Source organism: Mrakia frigida (assembly GCF_051309035.1).
Source record: "Mrakia frigida strain ATCC 22029 unplaced genomic scaffold BDY24scaffold_37, whole genome shotgun sequence".
Classification (NCBI taxonomy): domain Eukaryota; kingdom Fungi; phylum Basidiomycota; class Tremellomycetes; order Cystofilobasidiales; family Mrakiaceae; genus Mrakia; species Mrakia frigida.
Window position 1 is genome coordinate 123,029 of NW_027481244.1, and position 18,056 is coordinate 141,084.

General features: G+C 55.2%; 4 protein-coding genes across 4 annotated transcripts; 1 reads left to right on the forward strand and 3 right to left on the reverse strand.

Moving 5' to 3' along the window:
- Positions 1-102: 102 nt before the first annotated feature.
- Positions 103-6,900, reverse strand: BDY24DRAFT_401167 (uncharacterized protein). The gene is made up of 7 exons (XM_076642059.1): positions 6,809-6,900; positions 5,971-6,673; positions 5,575-5,898; positions 5,376-5,497; positions 2,399-5,305; positions 1,954-2,304; positions 103-1,861 (listed from the first exon to the last, which is right to left on the reverse strand). The coding sequence occupies exons 2-7, from the start codon at positions 6,659-6,661 to the stop codon at positions 491-493; spliced, it is 5,766 nt and encodes a 1,921-aa protein (XP_076493193.1). The 5' UTR covers positions 6,662-6,673; positions 6,809-6,900; the 3' UTR covers positions 103-490.
- Positions 6,901-7,184: 284 nt separating this feature from the next.
- Positions 7,185-8,533, forward strand: BDY24DRAFT_444383 (DUF4149 domain-containing protein). Its single transcript, XM_076644844.1, has 6 exons — positions 7,185-7,448; positions 7,536-7,541; positions 7,624-7,634; positions 7,709-7,981; positions 8,061-8,112; positions 8,347-8,533. The coding sequence occupies exons 1-6, from the start codon at positions 7,295-7,297 to the stop codon at positions 8,421-8,423; spliced, it is 573 nt and encodes a 190-aa protein (XP_076493194.1). The 5' UTR covers positions 7,185-7,294; the 3' UTR covers positions 8,424-8,533.
- Positions 8,534-8,570: 37 nt separating this feature from the next.
- Positions 8,571-11,047, reverse strand: BDY24DRAFT_401174 (Clavaminate synthase-like protein). Its single transcript, XM_076642060.1, has 9 exons — positions 10,609-11,047; positions 9,960-10,083; positions 9,818-9,879; positions 9,546-9,696; positions 9,363-9,461; positions 9,222-9,286; positions 9,066-9,143; positions 8,880-8,981; positions 8,571-8,800 (listed from the first exon to the last, which is right to left on the reverse strand). The coding sequence occupies exons 1-9, from the start codon at positions 10,896-10,898 to the stop codon at positions 8,629-8,631; spliced, it is 1,143 nt and encodes a 380-aa protein (XP_076493195.1). The 5' UTR covers positions 10,899-11,047; the 3' UTR covers positions 8,571-8,628.
- Positions 11,048-11,295: 248 nt separating this feature from the next.
- BDY24DRAFT_401178 (uncharacterized protein) lies at positions 11,296-18,044 on the reverse strand. Its single transcript, XM_076642061.1, has 28 exons — positions 17,610-18,044; positions 16,970-17,326; positions 16,852-16,892; positions 16,729-16,750; positions 16,416-16,640; positions 16,263-16,325; positions 15,917-16,182; positions 15,362-15,800; positions 15,160-15,262; positions 15,030-15,075; positions 14,859-14,957; positions 14,404-14,764; positions 14,212-14,291; positions 14,098-14,125; positions 14,007-14,026; positions 13,869-13,932; positions 13,751-13,798; positions 13,618-13,640; positions 13,360-13,546; positions 13,283-13,289; positions 12,912-13,195; positions 12,728-12,826; positions 12,477-12,634; positions 12,378-12,396; positions 12,239-12,301; positions 12,148-12,164; positions 12,047-12,079; positions 11,296-11,959 (listed from the first exon to the last, which is right to left on the reverse strand). The coding sequence occupies exons 1-28, from the start codon at positions 18,004-18,006 to the stop codon at positions 11,750-11,752; spliced, it is 3,759 nt and encodes a 1,252-aa protein (XP_076493196.1). The 5' UTR covers positions 18,007-18,044; the 3' UTR covers positions 11,296-11,749.
- Positions 18,045-18,056: the final 12 nt, after the last annotated feature.

Consider the following 18,056-nt stretch of genomic DNA (forward strand, 5'->3'; position numbering starts at 1 on the left):
CGAGCCCAACAACTTACAACGAGAGAGTCAGACGGCGGAAGTGCTTCGAGAGGGAGACTCTAAGCTAGACTGTAGCCCCGACGATCCAGAGTCCATGTAAGGCTCGGAGGTTGAGTGAGAAAGCTCGACGAGGCGAGGAGGAAGAAAAAGGGAGGGAAAGCATTGAAGGGCGCGCGGAGGCTCTCTCTTCGTCCTGCCTTCTTTTTCTCGTACCGCAAAGAGATGTACCACTGCGAAAGAGAAAACCTACCAGTCGATGCTGGGACGCGCCTTTCGATCCCCGCGAGACGGCGAAGACGAATGAGAGGAAAATAGTCATGCAAAGGGAGATGCGACGAACGCCAAAAGAGAGAAAGAGAGAAACACGACGTGAAGCAAGCGATATAGCAAAAGAAGAGCGAAGAGAAGAGGTAGAAGAAACGAAACGAACGAAAACGAGAAACTTTTAGATGTTGTTGCTACGAACAAAACGAGAAGGAGAGTTTCAAATCTACCACCCTGACCTCCTCCCGTTCCCACCTCCTCCAGCGCCTGCACTACCGTACCCTCCACTCCCATACGAACCTCCTCCTCCTCCCTGAGGTCCTCCGATACTAGCGTAGATCGGCTGCTGCTGCTGATGAGGAGCGTTCGAACCCGAGTTGGATTGACTCGACGAGTTGGATCCTCCCCTCGCATGGTTGTCCATCGGTCCTCCTCTTCCGTTGCTCGAGAACATCCCGTGTTGGTTCTGAGGTTGATGAGGAGGAGCCTGTCTTCCTCCCATGCCCATCGATGACGAGAAGGACGACGAGGGCGAGGACGAGAAGTCCGAGAGGTTTCGATACGTCGGTGCGTGAGGGAGGTTGGGACTCGAGTTGTTGCTGTTGCCGAAGTGGTTGTGATTAGGTGGAGGGAGGGAGTTGTGGGACGAGTACGGCGAAGGTTGATGAAGGGACGGGGAGGAGAACGCTGGGGAGGGAGAGGAGAGTCCCGAGTAATTTCCTTGTTGTTGGTTTGGGCGAAGCGGAGGGACAGGGACGACGGGAAGCCAAACTCCTTGAGGCGTCGCTGCGAAAGGAGGAGGAAGAGACCCTGGGAGTCCCACGAGGGGCGAAGGACTTCCAATGATGGGTACTCCTGCTGCTCCTGGACGCATCTGGAACGGCTGCGAGGCAGGGTTGAGCGTCGGTTGGTGCGACGAGTACATCATCGATGCTCCTCCTCCTCCTCCTGGTTGCTGCTGATGACCTTGGTTGGAACTGCTGCTCGACGACATCGATAGGCTGCTTGGGTAGGCGCTGAACGAAGGTCGATGAGGGATGGCTGGGTTGAGGGAGGGAGGGTTGCGTCCGAGTTGAGGGTTGGGGAGGAAGGCGGGAGCCGAAGGGTTGGGATGAGGAGATCCGCTGTTGACGTTGAAGGACGACGGGTACATCGCTGGCGAGTTGGGTTGACTTGCTCCGTTCGGACGAGAGATGGACGAGTAAGGAGATGGGAAGCCTTGGGGTTGTTGCTGACCTCCTCCGACGAAGTTTCGCTGCTGCTGCTGCTGAGGAGGAGGAGGGAACTGTCCTCGACTGCTGTTGTTGTTCCCAGGACCTCCAGCGAACGACCGAATGCTTCCACTGTTGTTCTGGTGACCTCCTTGGGTGTGAAGATCGGGAGAAGAAAAGTGTAGACTCGAAGGGAAAGGTCCTCCCACGTTCCTCGACGGATCTCCCGACGACGACGAGGGCGACGAAGACCAAACGTCTCGAACCTGCTGCTCCCTGTCGACCTTGGGGACCGACTTTGACCAAGCGGAGGAGGTGGCCGCACTCGGAGGGGAGAGAACAACGCCCGACATGTTGGTTGGAAGCCGAGGGATTGAGGTCGAAGACTGAGCAAGCAAGGACGAAACGAAATCGAGACGCGTCAGTTCGACCTCCCTCTTCCTTCTTCAACTTCTTACGAAGCAAACAAGACACTCACCTCCGTCCTAGCCAGATCACCTCCGCTCGAGCTCGGCGACCTCATAATCGACGCAAACTCTGGCACGTCCTCCTCGACTCCAGGATCCGTACTCTTTGGACCCAACTCCTCCGCCTGGAAGGAATCGATCTCGCTGGTCACCATGAACCGAACGAGAGGTTCGAGCTGCTCCTGAGAGACGGTTCCGATGGAAGGGGATCGATCTCGGTAGAAACCAACGTCGGATCCTTCGGGGAGTTTGAGCGCCGACTTCGATGGACGAGGGGAGGCGTCGGAGCTGGGACTAGCCAGGTCGACCGTTGGCGGCTGCTGTTCCGACTTTTGGAGCTGGACTGTTGGTACGGGAGTGAGCTGTGAAGAAGAAGAAAGGAAAAAGAGAAAAAAACAGGGGTCAGTAACGCGTCTGAAGTTTCAACAAGAGGCGAAACGACGAGACGAAACGAACCTTCTCTTCAACCTTTTCCACCTCTTGAACAACCACCACCGGCGCAACCACCTCGTCCTGCATCTTCTGTCTCGCCTGAATCCTAACCTCCACACCCTTCACCGACTGATTCAACATCACCATTCCACCCTCCGTCGTCTCCCCAATCGCAATGCTCTCCACTCCTTCCTCCTTCGCCTCTCCACCTGCTTTCTCCTCTTCAGCAACTACAACCTCCGGTACTGGTGTTCGTCTCCTCCAGCTCGACTCTTCCATCGCTCTCGAAGGCTTGAGCGGTCGAAGAGGAGTGGGAGGGATGACGGCGAGGGAAGGGACGGGACGAGTTGGGAGGGAGGTGTTGAGATTGGGATTGGGCGATGGAGTTGGAGCTGGAGATGGAGAAGGGGGAGGAGGAAGGACGGTGGTGGTAGAGGGGTTGGAAGGAGGAGTAGGTGAAGGTGAAGGGGTCGGGAAGGTCGGTTTGAGCGGCGACGCGACGGGGAGGGGAGAAGGTGAAGGGGAAAGTTTCGTCGTCGTCTTCGGTGTCGAACTCGAAGCAACAGCAGCAGCAGCTTTCGCCAACCTAGCAGCAGCCACCTCCGCCTTGACTCTCAGTCTCTCCCAACCCCTCCTTGAAGGCAGATACACACTCGGAGCGGCCAAACTCCCGTTCTTCAACACCTTCCTCGCTCCCACATGCAGCATCTCATCCCTCGACGCTGCTCGCGCTGCCGGTGTCTTCCCCAGAGGAGGTTCCCACGACACTGGATCGACCACCTTGATGGCCTCGAAGACTCGATTGAAGAGCTTCACCTGCCTCGAATCGATAGGCGGCCGTCGAGTGAGGGAAGAGGAGGGGAGTCGAACGGGGTAGACCTTCCAAGCTAGGACGGGCGAAGTAGGTCGATCCGGTTTGGTCTGGTCGGATTCGGGTTCGGGAGGTGGGAGAGGACGAGGGGTGGAGGATTTGGTTGGGCTGGGAGGAGCGGACAGGCCGGTGGGTGTTCCTTGAGGACCCATGGCTCCTTTGATTCGAGCCATCGTGGCGTCGAAGGAGGAGAGTTCGACTTGATGGTGGAAGGCCTGTTTCGTAGGCGAGGGAGGTCCTTTGGAGGAGGACCGAACTTCCGTTGCGGGAGGAGGGGAGGGTGTGGGAGGTTGGGCGAAGGGAGAGGGGGAGGAGGACGACTCGGCTGGTGGTGGACGAGGAGGGAGGGAGTGTTGTTGTTGTTCGACGAGTTGGGAGGAGATCGAAGGAGACTTCGTCATGCCAGACGTGGTGTTGGAGGATTCAACTTTTGCTGGGAGGGAAGAGAAAGGTGTAGGGGAGGGTCGAGAAGGAGAGGAGGGTGCGTCGAAGAAATCGGTTGCGACCGGACGTCGAGATTTGGTCGGAGAGGGTTGAGGAGTTTGAGCTCTCGAGGAGGAAGACTGAGAGGCGACGAGACTTCCGAGGTTGGCGAAATCGATGACCTGGACGTCGTTCGGGATGGGTTCCCCTTTGAGGATCTTCGGAGGACGAGGAGTATCCATTCCCGCGGCGGGGAGGAGGTTCCCGTTCAGTTTCCATTGTCGAGCAGGCGTTCCCTGACCTGACGAGTTGGCCGTCGACTGCGAGGAAACTGGTGCTGGCATTGGAGCCGACGTCGACGGACTGGGAGCAGCGGGGACGGGTGTCGAGGGAGCTGCGACTGAAGTCGGAACCGGTGTTGGCGACGACGCGACGGGAACCTCCTTCTTCTCCTCCTTCTCCTCCGTCTTCTTCTCCTCTACCACAACCTCCTTCGGTGCAAACTTCTCCTCCAAAGCCTTCGCCTTCGCCCTCGCTCGTTCCATCGCAGCCTGCCTCTCCTCTTCCTCCTTCTGCCTTCTCAGCTTCGCTCGATGAGCAGCCGAATGCATCTCGTCCTTCTGCATCGCCGAAACGTCCTCGATGACCTGAGTGGGCGTCGGTCCTCCACCGTGCTCCGTTGAGGTCCGTCGAAGGGCGAGGGAAGGGTGAGGGAGGTGATGGAGAGCAGTTTCGGGAGAGCCGATGGAGGAAGGAGGACGAGCTGCTGGAGGAGTGGGAGTGGAGAAGGAGACTCGAGCTGATCGGGGTGCTGCAGGAGGAAGACTGGCTGCTGTTGCGAACGCGTTGGTTTGAGGAGGAAGTGCCGATCTGTTCGCTGAGAGAGCCGAGGGAGGAGGGAAATCCTTGTTGACGACCGTCGGAGGAGACGAAAGACCTCCCAGTCCAACTCCTGCTGCTGCTCTCGAGTTCTCTCTCGGTACGCCCCAGGCGGATCTCGGGGGAGGAGGAGCTGGCTGAGGAACCGGAGCGGCTGCTGCTGGAGGAGGAGGAGGCCCGCCTCGACCTTGCTCGAGGTGAGGAGGGAGGGATCGTTGAAGCTCGACGTGCGGAGGTGGTGGTCGATCGAATCCTCGAATGGGTTGACGATCGTTCGAAGGTCTCCTTCCTCCTGGTCCCTGAGGAGGTCCAGATTTCCCTGACGAAGGAGGCTCAAACTGATTCGACCTCGCGTTGAACAGCACTCTCGACGGATCTTCACCTGCTCGAGGCTTCGAAGGCAGGTGAGCGGACGAGGGAGGAGGTCTGGCGAGGTGAGGTTGAGAGGGAGGAGCCTGGTGGAGGTAGTGTTCGGACGAAGGTGAGGAGGAGGATTGGTAGGTCGATCGCTGATGAGGTGGAGGAGCTCGAGAGGAGGGAGGGTGAGGGTGCTGAGAAGGAGGACCAGCTCCTTGCTTCTGAGGCCAGGATCGATCGAAGTCGTTTGCTGGAGGGTACCGTTGCTGCTCCTTCTCGTTCGACGAAGGTTCTTCCTCCTGCTCGACCTCTGGAGGAGGCTGGGTATGATCGATTGTGTACTGAGTTCCATCTCCGAACTCTACGACGTCGTCCAAGAAGTCGTCGTCTTCGTCGTCGACCTGAAGGGAAGATCGCAGGAGAAGGTGAGCTCGAGCTCGTCGAAGGAAAGGGAACAGAAGAAAGACTCACATCGTCCCAGTGATGAGCATTCGGATCCAAATGAACACCTCTGAAAGCATCGAGCTCGAGCAGAACAGCTTGCGATTTCGCTGCAGCAGCTTGTTTCGCAGCTTGAGCGTTGACCCTCCGTTCTGCGATTCCAAAACGCGAACCGATCAGCTCCATCTCCTCCTAACATCTGATGCCTCTCCACTACTGATAAACTCACCTTCAGCACTCTCCGCCGTCGTAGGGAACTGCGATCTCAAACCTCCGGGACCTCCTGCTCCTCCTGGTCCTCTCCTGTCTCCTCCTGCAGCTCCCGCCGGCCCAGGTCCCCACGAGAAGGAATCTCCTCCTCTCGACTTGAAAAGCGATCCTCCCGCTGCTGCTCCTGGACCTGAAAGTGGTAGTTTCGACGGAACTGCTCCGGGAGAAGGTGTCGGACGAGCCCATCCTGCGTGAGCTGGTGCTGGAGCGACGACTCTCGGGGTTGGATGAACGAGTTTGGTCGTGAGGAGTCGAGAGGGAGGTTGGAGAGGTGGGAGTTTGCCTGAGGAGGAAGAACGAGTGATATCAGAGTCAGTGCTGATAGGAGAAGAAGAGATACGAGGAAGAAACTCACTGGTAGACGAGGTCGAAAGAGTTGATTTCAAGGTCGAGGAGGGAGCGGAAGCAGCTGTTGAGCTCGTCGAGGAAGAAGAAGCTGCTCCTCCTGAGGTGGTGTTGGAGAGGAACTTCTTGTTGACGCTGACGGCTGTAAACTTCTTGATGGGGTGGGTGAAGTGGAGAGAAGAGGTCGAGGAGGGGGGGATGGGAGGTGTCGAGGTTGAAGCTGGAGGAGGAGGAAGGGAGGGAGATGGAACCGGCGAAGGAGCGCTGAGAGAGGGAGGTCCTGAGGGAGCTGCTGGTTTGACCGAGTCATCCGATGGTAGAGAAGACGATGTAGGTTGCGATGGCGAAGAGGAGCATGGCGGAGGAGGAGGTGCCACGGGTGCTGACGGCGAGGACGAGGTCGGTGCTGATGGAGGAGGAGGAGAAGGAGCTGATGCTGCTGGCGATTCCGATCTCGTCACTGGTGTTGTTGCTGGAGAAGGAGCGACCTCTGAAGGATGTGCTACAGCTGAGATCGTCGACCCTGTAGATGGCGGCGGTGGTGGTACAGAGGAGGAGGAGGCCTCGAGAACGTTCTCTCCTCCTGCTCCTCCCCCCTCCTCCTTCTTTCCTCCTTCATCGATAACGACCTCCTCCCCTTTTAGCTGGATTTCTGTAGAGTTGTCGAGATCGATAGTGTTGTCGTTAGGTTGTAAGGCCATGTCGTAGCGAGCCTGTGTACAGAGAAGGAGCAAAGAAGTGGTGAGCTTTGTTCGTTCGAACTCTCGAGGGAGAGGAGAAGGAGGAGGAGGAATCCATCTCGCTCTCTTCGTCCGCTTCAAGCTCCTCGGAGAGATCTATATACGTACATGGAAGAGACCCTAGAGGGCTGGCGTGTGTGTTGAAGAGAGAGGGACGAGAAACTGGAGGGGAAAGAACGCCCTGCCGAAGTGGTTAGAGGGCAAGGAAAGGAGAGCGAGAAGGGACCCGAAGAGAGAGGCGAACGAAGAGAGAAGAGAGATGATCGATGTATGCATTTTACTCGCTTGTAGACGAAAACTCTCGATCAGAATCTGAATCTCAAAGCTTCAGACTTGAAGTCAAGCTCAAAAATATCGGGGGCGAAAAGATCAGCGCTCTCGCTCGACGCGTCCGTCCTCCTCCTGTTCTCTCTCCCTCGGGTTTCCCTGCTGCTTCTCCTGGGTCCCAAACCAAGAACAGTCGCCTTCTCAGAAGTAGATCAATATCTACTAGAAACCCCAACTCTTTTCCTTGCCAACCTCGATCTCCTTGACGACTGCCTCACTCCTCCTCCCGACTCTTCCCCCCGATCTCCTCCCTGATCTCCAACGACCATGTCCTCCTCCTCCTCCTCCTACCCTTCGACTTTGACCGGATCCACTTTCCTCTCTCTTCTCACTCCTCAAGGAGGTCACCTCTTGGCTTTCGCAACCTGCTGGGGACTCAACTTCTACCAGAGTTTCGTCAACGGCCCTGTTGCGTACAAGGGTGAGCTCGATCCGATTCTTCCTTCTCTCGTTTCTTCTATACTTATTCCCCTTCACTCTGTCTCTACTTCTTCGTGAACGTATACAGCTCTTCGTAAGTTCTTTCCGCATGTTTGAGATCGATCTTCCTGGCAAGAGAATGCTAACTTTCGCTCTCGATCTTCTCTTTCCTTCAGCTCGACTCCAAGTGAGCTCCCCTCTCTCTCCCTTCTCCGCTCTTTTATCCCACTCACTCACCACCCCTCTCCTCTCGTTCTGCAGTTCCGATCCCTCCAAGCAGCCATCTTCCCTTACTACTTTGCTCTCAACACTCTCGCTTCAACCTACCTCGTCGGATCTCAGTACCTCTCCCACCCTTCCTCCTCCTCCCTCCTCTCCCTCTCCTCGCCCGCGTCCTTCCAGATCGTCTCCCTCGCCACTCACCTCGCTTGCCATGCGCTCAACATGACCGTCGTAGGACCTAAGGCGACAAAAGTGATGCAGAGGAGGGCCAAGCTCGAGAGGGAGGAGGGCAAGGCTTACAACGACCAAGGGGTGAGTGAGGAGGGCGAAGTGGAATCTGGAATCGAGCGCTGACCTCGTTCTTTCTTGGCTGCTTTTCTTACTTGTCTAGGTGTCGGGTCGAATGAAGGAGCTCAACAAGTCGTTCTCCATCTTGCACGGAAGTGAGTCCTCGATCTCTTCGACGCTCGCGTCGCTTTCCTTCTCTCCTCCCTTCCTCGACCACGCCACGCTTCTTCTTCTCTCTCGACGCCCACCTGTCACACACGAGATTAACAATCTCCTCTATATCGTCCACTGACCACCTCCCTTCCCTCCTTCTCCTCTGCTCCTCTCCTCTCCTCTCCTCCTCTCATCTCACCTCCCCCACCTCGTTGAATTCGCTCGTCGCCGCTCAGTCTCCTCCCTCCTCAACCTCGGAGCTTTCCTCATCATCACCGGCCACGGACTTTGGATTGCCAAGTTCGGAGTCTAGCTCAGCCCGGATACTGTAGTCTACTCTAGCTCGTCGAACTCTTCCTCGCTCCAGTCGACGCGTCGAGACGGAGTTCGTTTCGAATCTTGATGAAGCTTTCTCCGACGTCGCTATATAGCAAACGAGACGGGCACTTAAGGCTGACGGTTCGGGTATTGAGTTCAACTACATTACCAAACGAAGCAAACCAAAACGCAACAGCACCTCAAACCTTCACGCCCTGCGAGAACCCCTCCTCGAGCCTCTTCTCGTGAGCCCTCGCACTCGATCCCTTTACGACAATGTGCTCCGTTCCTCGACTGCCCAACCAGCTCTCGGGTCCCTTTCGATTGCTAGCTCGGACTCCGAAGAGTCGTCGATGGAACCATTGCTCGCAGCTTCGGAACAAGAACGAGAGAAAGCTCGAGTCAGCGAGAGAAAGGAAAAGCGAAACGGAATGAATGGAGAAAGACTCACGTCATCCCAGGTTCTGGCGCGTTGGTCATGGTCTTGGCTCCTTCGGCGATGATGGGAGAGAGAGAGGAGAGCGGGGAGAGGACCGTTTCGAACTCGGGAACCCTGGGAGGGGAGGCGAAGTAAAGAGAGAAAGACGAAAATCAGGACTTGACGCCCGAGAGAAAGGAGAGAAGATCGAGCACTCACAAAAAGAAGATACCCGACCATCTGGTACAGACTCGCTGCTCTCCTGGAGGAGGTAGAACTCGGTGGAGGTTCGATCGTCTGAAAGAAAAGAGACGCGTCGCCGGAGGGCGTGAGTTCGCTGTTAAAAGGATCAGAGAGGAAAGATGCTGAGCTCACAGGACTCCCCCACTCAAGATAGCGAGCGCATCAGCCAGGTTACAGATGACATGACCTTCTAACGGCTGCGGTCGAGAAAAAAAAATAAGAAAGAGAGCCGTCAGGGAGCTGAACGACGGACGAGATAGGAGATTGACTCACCTGAACAAACTGCCAGTCGTCTGATCCAGGAGGAAGAACCTGGAGGCCTCCGGTCATGTTGTTGTCGAGGATCGAGATCGATCCGAAGTCGGTGTGGGACTGAGAGAGGCCAAGGGAGGGAGATACGCGGTCAGCTTTTCAGTCGAGCGCGTCAAATCATCAGTCGTTCGACAATCCACTCACTCCGAGGGCCAGGGTACTACTCTCAGCTTGAGGCGGGTTGCGTATGACCCTTGCTTTGGTCGGGGAAGCGAATCCGTCGCCTTGGGGGTGAAGGTTGACGAGAGCTTTTGGAGGAAGTTGAAGATGTCGTTCGAGATGGGTGAGAAGGGTCCTGTCAAAGAAACAAGCCAACTTCAACGAAATTAGATCAAACAACGAAATTCGTCATAATTTTCCGAATCAAGACGGAAGAGGAGTCGAGGAAGAGGAGGAAGAGGGACGACGCGACGAACATCGTGACACCGTGCGCTCCTGAAGTGAAAGCCAGGCACTTCTCGGCGTTCTTCTTGACGGGCTGATAAAACGATAGAAAAGAGATGGATAGGAGGTCAGCATAGTTGGCGCGAAGTAGGACCAGCAAAAGCGAAGACGAACCTCAGGATACTCGTTGTGAACGACCTTCGGGAACGAGAGCAGATCGTCGTGAGACAGATTAAACTGCTCGTTGGTGTCAACGTTCCCTTCTTCGTCGACGTTGTCGTGGCCAATCGACTTGTAGCTGGAGAGGGAACATAGGACGAAAGGCGAACGTGGTCAGCTCGAGACGCGGGTGAAACGCAAAGACCCGATAAGTTCGACGAGGCATCGTAGACCGGAGATCTTGACCTCAGGCCTGATTCCCTGATATCTTGGAGCATCTCTGCTAGTCCAGAGATCCTATAAAAGATACGAAGGGAGGGGGCATAGAAGGACGAACGAGAGGAAGCTCGATCGGGAAGCTCGATTGAGCTCACCTCCCCTTCTTCCTTCCCTCCCCTCCTTTCCATCTCTAAACCTCCTTCCTTTCCGTCTAAAGATCCTCGATTCCAGAGGCTATATGCCCGTCTAGAAAGGATCAGAATGCTCTGGAACACTCTAGATCTCTAGAATCTCGAGCTTCCTTCGCGGAGATCGCCGTCTGATTCAGCCCGCCTCTCCTCTTCCTCTTGCTCTCCTCTCTCTCCTCCTTCCCTCTTCTCCTCGACGCTGAGAGCTGAAGAATCTGAGAATCGATCCGAAGCGATGTGTATAGTGACTGACTCACCCGAAGCTGTTTCCACTGACCCCAACGTCGTACTTCTTCTTCTCCTCCTCCTCCAACGCAAACACCTCCTCGCAAACATCAAACAACGAGTTGAACTGCTCTCTCAGCCCGTGGTTCTTGAGGTAGAAGAAGCCGAGAGTAGTGCAGGCGTGAAAGAGCTTGTCCGATTCAGCTTTGGAAACGGGAGTGGTTGGAGAGAGCGTGAGGAGGGAGTAGTCGACGACGAGGAGAGGATGGGTGGAGGTCGAAGGAGGGAAAGGGAACGAGGGAAGTCGAGAGGAAGAGGGCATGGCTCGAGCGTTTTGCTGGGTTTCGGTTCGTGGGGGAAGAGGCGGTAGAGCAGATGGTTCTAGGGTTGGGCTGAGTGGGTGTCGAGAGCTGGAGAGAAGAAGAAGTGAGGAAACAAAGACCCACACGATGTCTCGAGCCAAACGAGCCCCTCCCTTCCTCGATCCCTCGTCATGTCTCACTTTTCGTCCTTTCCTTCAGCAGAAGTCAACCGAAAATGAACATTGCTAGCATAGATATCATCGCAACAGTGGGAAACTGCCAGCATGATCACGGAAGAGCGAGAGCGGGATCCTTTAAGGTGACCACGACGCGTCGAGCCCCCTCCTTGCGTTCTTCCTCCACCCTTCTCCTTTCTCTTTGAACAAGTCCATCTACTTCAAAACCTGTCAAAGAAATGTGACATCGAGAGAAGAGACGAGCAGAAAGAAGCGAACCTAGATCTATGGTAAGAACCGAGCAGGGAAAAACAAAGGCGAAGAAACGGCGGAGGCAAATGGAGAGAAACAAGAGAAGAACGAGCGAGCCTGCGAAAGTAAAAAGCACTCATAAAATGACCTAGACCTAAGCGTTCGAGCTGCTAGAGAAGCCAAGAAGAAGCTCAGGAGCAGCCGCCGACACCTCCTTCTCACCGTCTTTCAACTCCTTTTCTTTGTCCTTCTTCCCCGCGACGATGCAGTGAAGCCTGTTGGCAGCGATCGTGGCGAGGGCTGCTGTTGAAATGGAGACGGCTCGTCGAGGGGAACTGCTTCCCTGAGTCTGAGCGGGCTTGTACGACTTGTGGCGGTCGACTGAAGAAACGAAACCGAGATCAGTGCGCGTTTTTTTCGAAGAAAGGAGAAGGCAGACCGAGCTAACCTGCTCGTCCGAGATAAGAGTAGAAGAAGGCTATGGCGTTATCGACACCGGATTCTGAGCGAATCTTCTCTCCGATCTTGGCTGCTGCTTCCCTCATGACTCGATCCGTTGTCGCTTTGGTGAGAGCAGCTGCGAGCTCACTCGAGTGCAGATCGTTGAGCTTGATTCCACATCCCAGAGCAGCAACTCGGTTTCCCCAGAAGTACTGAGAAGGAGAGGAGAAAAAGAAGGGCAGCGTCAGTTCGAGGACGATGTTCGACTTCGCGGGTCGAGTGCAGTCGAGGATGCTCACCTGATCTCCGAACCAGGGCTTGATGATCGTAGGCTGTCGAAAAGGAAGGTAGATTTTTAGTTCAGCCAGAGCAGAAGAAGATATATCAAGAGAACACTCACGAGTCCAGCTCGAAGAGCTGCGAGGAAAAGACGCGTCGAAAGGATCAGCATCTCGTAGGGTCGAAAAGTGGGGTAAAAAACTTCGACTCACAAGCTCCAGTAGTTCCAGCTCCTCCGTGATGGACAGCAGCGTCGATTTGGGTGAAGAGCCAGTCTGTTGAAGTCGAAGGAGGAAGCGAGTCAGCGACGAGGGAGAGGGGGACGCGGAGGTTGAACGAGAAGGGACGAACCGTGAGGAACCTTCTTGACCTGTTTGAAGCAAAGATGATTGGACGTCAGGATCGAAATAGAGGGAAACGGTGAGATTGGCGTGAGAAAAAGAAACGAACCGAGTAGCAGGTGTCGGCTGGAAGTTCGACGACGATGGCGTTGCCGTCCTTGTCTACCTCTCCTCCTCTATCCGACCACCCCTTGGCGATGATCGCTCGAACGTCGGCCTTCTGAACAGCCTTGATGATGGATCGAGTCATCGCAGCAGGATGAGGAACTGTTCGAGGTCGAGAAGATGAGAGAGAGAGGAGTCAGTCGCGTCGTCGAGATCGAACGACCTCAGCAAACGGGAGGAGAAGATCAGACTTACCGACGATCGATCCGAATCCGATGTATACGAGAGCCTTCCCGTCGTCCTTAGCCTTCTGAATGAACTCCTTCAACGAGTCGGGAGGAGTCCAGTCGGGATCTGAGGGACGACGAGCGATGAAACGAGAGATCAGCTTCGAGCTCCTCTCCTCTGACGAGACCCGACAGCGAAAGCAAGGGCTCACCAGAGTCGTCGAGGAACCAGTATCCCGAGATCATGATGTTGTCCTTCCAGTCTATGGGATGAGGGACGACGCTCGACGAGAAGTTGTAGACGAAGGGGACCTTCATCGCCTCGAGGTGAGACTGATCTGTCGGTCCCAACGACATGTCCTTGGCTCTCCAGCGATTGATCTGGCCAGCAGTAGCCTTCCAGATGATCCCGTCGAACAGGACGTAAGTTGAGTAGTTGAACGAGCCTGAAACCTCGAAGGGAGGGACGAGGAAGGCATGAGGGTAGGTTTGGGTCCTGTAGTGGATGAAGACAGAAGAGAACCGAGGGAGAAGAGTCTCAGCCACAGCGAGATGGGAAAACGACGCGATTTCGAAAGCTCACCTCGTCCCTGGACAGAGATGGAAGCGAAAAGAGGTCAGCCCTCGATCGCAGATGAGATCTCGAAGCAACCTACTCACAAGTCATCGTGAAAGCTCGGAAATAAGGAATGTTGAGACCCTCGGCGATGTGTATTCCAGCCATGGCGGAGGGAGACTCGATCAGTACGTCCGCGTCCTGGCAGGCGACCCACGAGTCGTGGAAGAGATCATCGAGCCAACCACGGAAGCCTCCGAGCGATTCCTTGAAGAATCCTGGCGAGAACATCTGCGAGAGAAACCATAGGACTCAGTTCGAAAGTTGAGTTGTCGTTCGGAACGAAAGGACAAGGAGCTGACCTTGTGCTGGACCGATAACTTCACTGTTGATCGGAGGAGACGAAAGGAAAGGACAGACTTGGATCAGTCTCGCTGTCGTCGAGTTCCAGGTCAACTGAAACGGAACGGATGTTCAGAAAAACGGTATGCTTACTGAGAGCTTCTGGATCTCCTCCTGCTTGTCGATGTTGGATCCCGAAGGCTGGAAGGAAAGAACGAAGGGAGAGATCAGTCGGCGAAAGGACGAGAGAGCGGGAGGCGAAGAGACTCACACTCAATCCACTTCTTAAACTCGTCGTGAGTCACGATAGTACATCGATGACCGTCTTTCATGAGCTGGAGGCGTGTAAGGACGAGTCGAGATCAGCTTGACGTTCGGAAAAAGGTCGGAAAGATGCGACGCGACTCACTCCGAGGGAAAGGGCGATGTCTGTTCGATGAAGCGAAAAGGGAATCAGTTACTAGTTGAGGGATTCGTGTGTAGGTAGAAGGTTCGCATACAGGGTTGAATGTCTCCTCGACTTCCGATCTGGAAGAAGAGAAGGGAGAGACGAGGTCAGCGTCGGTTCCTTGTCCTCACTCTTTTTATCGACCGAGGGTCGAAGCAGGACTCACCGTCAACATCACGAAATGCTTTGGAGTAATCCTCTTCCTTTCAGCAGGATCCACAACCGTCGGTCCAGAGTAGTTGACGACTGACGGAGGGCGAAGAAGACGAGGGAAGGAAGGGAAGAGTCAGCAAACGACCTTCGAGCACCTTGTTCCCGACCAGCTCCTCTGTCGAGAACATCGAAAGAAAAGGCATACCCTTAGGAAGGTAGTTGTAAACCTCCTCGGGAAGAGGAGGAGGGGGTTTAGGAAGACCAGTCCTCGCATCCAGTCCGGCCGTCAAGATCGTCTGAGACTTGCTCATCGCCCGATGAGGACTCGCCGACCTTCCTCCTCCCAGCGTGATAGACGAGAAGGTCGAGGCGAGAGGTGAAGCACCGAGCTTGGGTGAGTTGGCGAGAGTTCGATCGCTGGAGATGGTAGGAGTTTGGGATCCAGATCCAACGCTCGTTGGAGTCGAGGCACCCGACGAGGCGAAGCTTGCTGAGAAGGACTGGGGAGGGTTGCTGCTGGACGAAGCTCCTTTGCTAGCGACTGCTTCGTTGATCTTAGCCATCGCCTGAAACCAAAGGTGGAAAGACAGAAGCGAAAAAAACGTCAGCCAGTGCGATTCGAAAGGCGTCGAAACCGAAATAAAGTGAAGCAAAACGAACCTCGGCTCTCGAATTCTTAGACCAGAACTCGAAGATGGTATCGGCGTGACCAGCACACTGAAGAGCGAGACCGTGGGTGCTGAGATGAAGCGTAGGAGCCTGGTCGAGTTCGAAGAGGGACGTCAATTTCAGTCGACGATGCGAAGGGTCGGAGGGACCGAGACAGCTCACCTTCTCCGCTCCCTTGACCTCGTGGAGAGGGAATCGGTATTTGATGCTGCAGGTAGGGGGGTTGAGGGAACAGATGGACGTCAGCAACTCCCTCGGAAACTCGAGGCAAATTGGAGAGAGTGCAACTCACTCGTGTCCAGCAATGGTCTTCCTGAAGAATCCGATATACCTCGGAGAGATGATGAGATGACCTCGAAGAGGTATTATCGATCGCTGAAGTCCACAAGGAGTACCTAGGAGCAAGAAACGACGAAAGGGGGGAATGAAAAACAAAGTCAGCGACGCGTCCTCCTTCCCCCTCCTCCCCCTCTTCCTCTTCCTCTGGCACTCACTCCAAAGGGCCTCCCCTTCCGTCAGTCCGAAAATGACCCTCAACTTTGCGTTCGTAACCTTCCCTTCACTCTCGATGTCCTTCGGAACCAACTCCTCCTGAGCTTGATGCCTCATCGCTTCCTCCTCCTCTTCCTTCCTCCCCAGCTCGATCTCCTCTTTGAAAACCCCGTCCATAGCCACCAAAGGAGGGCAGCTGAGCTCGTTCTCTCCAGATGCTCGACGAGCTCGAGCAGTATCGAGAGCGACGCCGAACTGCTCGATGAAGGTTGCTTGGTAGGAGAGGAGAGCGAATTGAAGTTTGAGGATGTGGTCGTGATCGAGAGGGAGGGAGGAGCAGGATCCGTTCGGAGTGATGGGAGAGGAGAGAGGAGGGACGGTATGAGATCCGGTGTTGATCTCGAGAGACATGAGAGTGGCGAATCCCATGTAGTCGGCAGCCTGAGGGAAGAGGGAACGAGAAAGTGAAGAACGGGTCAGGATCGACGCTTCCTTCCTCCCTCCTTCCCTTCTTCTCCACCACTTCCTCGCCTTTTCCAACGGCTTCGGCGACTCACCTCGTTCTTGATAATCCTGTCTAAAGGAATGCTGATCCTGACTCTCTCCCAATCCTCAGCCTTCCCGAATCCAGCTGCCTCAGCTCCCGCCTCGTCCGTCTCCTGCTCCTCCGTCTTCTCTCCTCCCTCCGTCATCCTTCCCTTCTTGAGCCTCAGTCTCATCCGTCGATGATGGAACATGGATCCAGAGAACTCTCGTCGCCATTCGAGGGCAGACTCCAAGGTGTCGAACTCGAGTCGAGCGGACATGTCCTTCTTGCTTGCGACTGACGAAAGGAAAGGAGAAGAAAGTGAAAACGCGTCAGTTTTGGCGATGAGACGGAAAGATGAAAGGCAAAGAGCTGACTCTTGAAGATGATAGAGAGAGGATCATCGGGATCTGCGGCTACGATCTCCTTGATGGAGGAAACTGGATCGATCGAACAACGAGAGTCAGCGGCGCGCGAAACCGAGAACGAGAGCTGCTTTCGAGGCAGAACGATATGAAGATGATACTCACGCATCAAAGTCTTCAATGGTCTCGTCCTTCCTTCCCTCGACGAGTCAGGGTACGTCGTGACCATCTCTCCTCCGAGTTCCATCCAGACGCGTCGTTTCCTGCTCAATCTCCCAGGTTTGTGAATCCAGACCGGTCCGGCTTTCACGATGAGGGTAGAGGTGGACGAGTCAAGAAGTGCTGGAGGAGGTAGGACGGCGTGGAAAGTGATTCGATGGGTGGTGAGGTCTGTGAGAGAGGATGAGGGAGAGAGGTGAGCTCGAAGAAGGAGACCTGAAGTCGAAGCGACCAGGCGTCGAGCGGAAGTTGGACGAACGCATGTTTCCTACAATAACGACCTGAATGTAGGCCGAACAAGTGAAGATCAGAGTCAGTTGAGCTTGAGAGCGAGGAAGGAGAGAGATGTCGAGAGCCTGAACGAATCAAAAAAGAGGCTCACTCCTCTGAACAACCCTCCTTTCCCTTCGTACAGGAACTTCTCTACAACCATCCAAGCGAGTCATAAAGTCGGTTTCTGCTCGTTCCAGCTCTCCGAAAGCAATATCGACGAGACTCACCCGCCTCTCCCTTGCCCGTCTCGATGGGTCCAAACTCCTCGACGATGGCCTCCATCTTCTCCTCGTCCGTGACTCCTTCCTCGTCTATGACTCCCTCTCCACTGATCCCAGGACCTCCTTGACCGATGGAGGGTTGGCGTTCGAGCGTCTTGGGGCGAGAAGCGAGGTTGGAGACGGAGAGTTGAGCGAGTCGGTTGGCGAGGTCGGACGAGTCGAAGGAAGGAGTTCGAAAGACGGTATGTTTGTCGAGGAACTCTTTGGAAGGGAGGGATCCGAGAGCGTCTTCCTCTTCTTCTTCTTCGTCTTGATCTTCTGGTACGGCTGAGTTGGAGGAGGAGGAGGTCGAAAGGTGGGAGGCTGAAAGGGAGAGAGATAAGCGAGGCGAGCTCGTGTCAAAGGATTGTTTCTGCTCGATATAGATCGGGTCCGAGAGAGCCGAGAAGAAGAGAATCTTCCGTATAGACCCTCATCCTGCCATGCTCTGTTTACATAGTCATCTCCCTCCAGTCAACGTGGAAGCTAGCCTCAGGCCCCCGAGCGAGGGAAGCTGACGAGAGGTTGAGCTCGACGAGCTTCCTTCCCCCTTCTGCCCTCGTCCATCCCTGTAGATATTCGGAAGCAAAAAGATAGGGAGACTAACCTCTTCTCTTCTCCTTCTGTTGATGCTCCTCCCATCTCGCATCCGGAGCCATGTCAACTTCGATTCGTTCAGGACTCTCGGTTCCTCGTCCTCCTCCTTCTCCGAGCAAGAAGCCTCCGTCGTCGCCCTTTTCTCCCTCCTCGTCGCCGTAATCACTACTAGGGCGACTCTCCTCTCCACTGCCACCTGTAAGAGCGAGTTTGGAGAGGAAACTAAAGAGAGTAGGGTTCGGATTAACGATAGGTTGACCGTCGATGATGGATTGGTTGGGAAGCTGGAACGTCGAGGATTGGGGAGTATACGGAGGGCTCAACGAGTCGTCGTTGTCGAGATTGCTGGTTGTGGGAACGAGAGTAGAGAGAGTCGGTTCCGGGGGTGGATGAGAAGAGGAGGTCATCTTCTGGTGGTGAGCGTTGGAGGAGAAGAGGAGAGAGAAGGAGGGGAGGG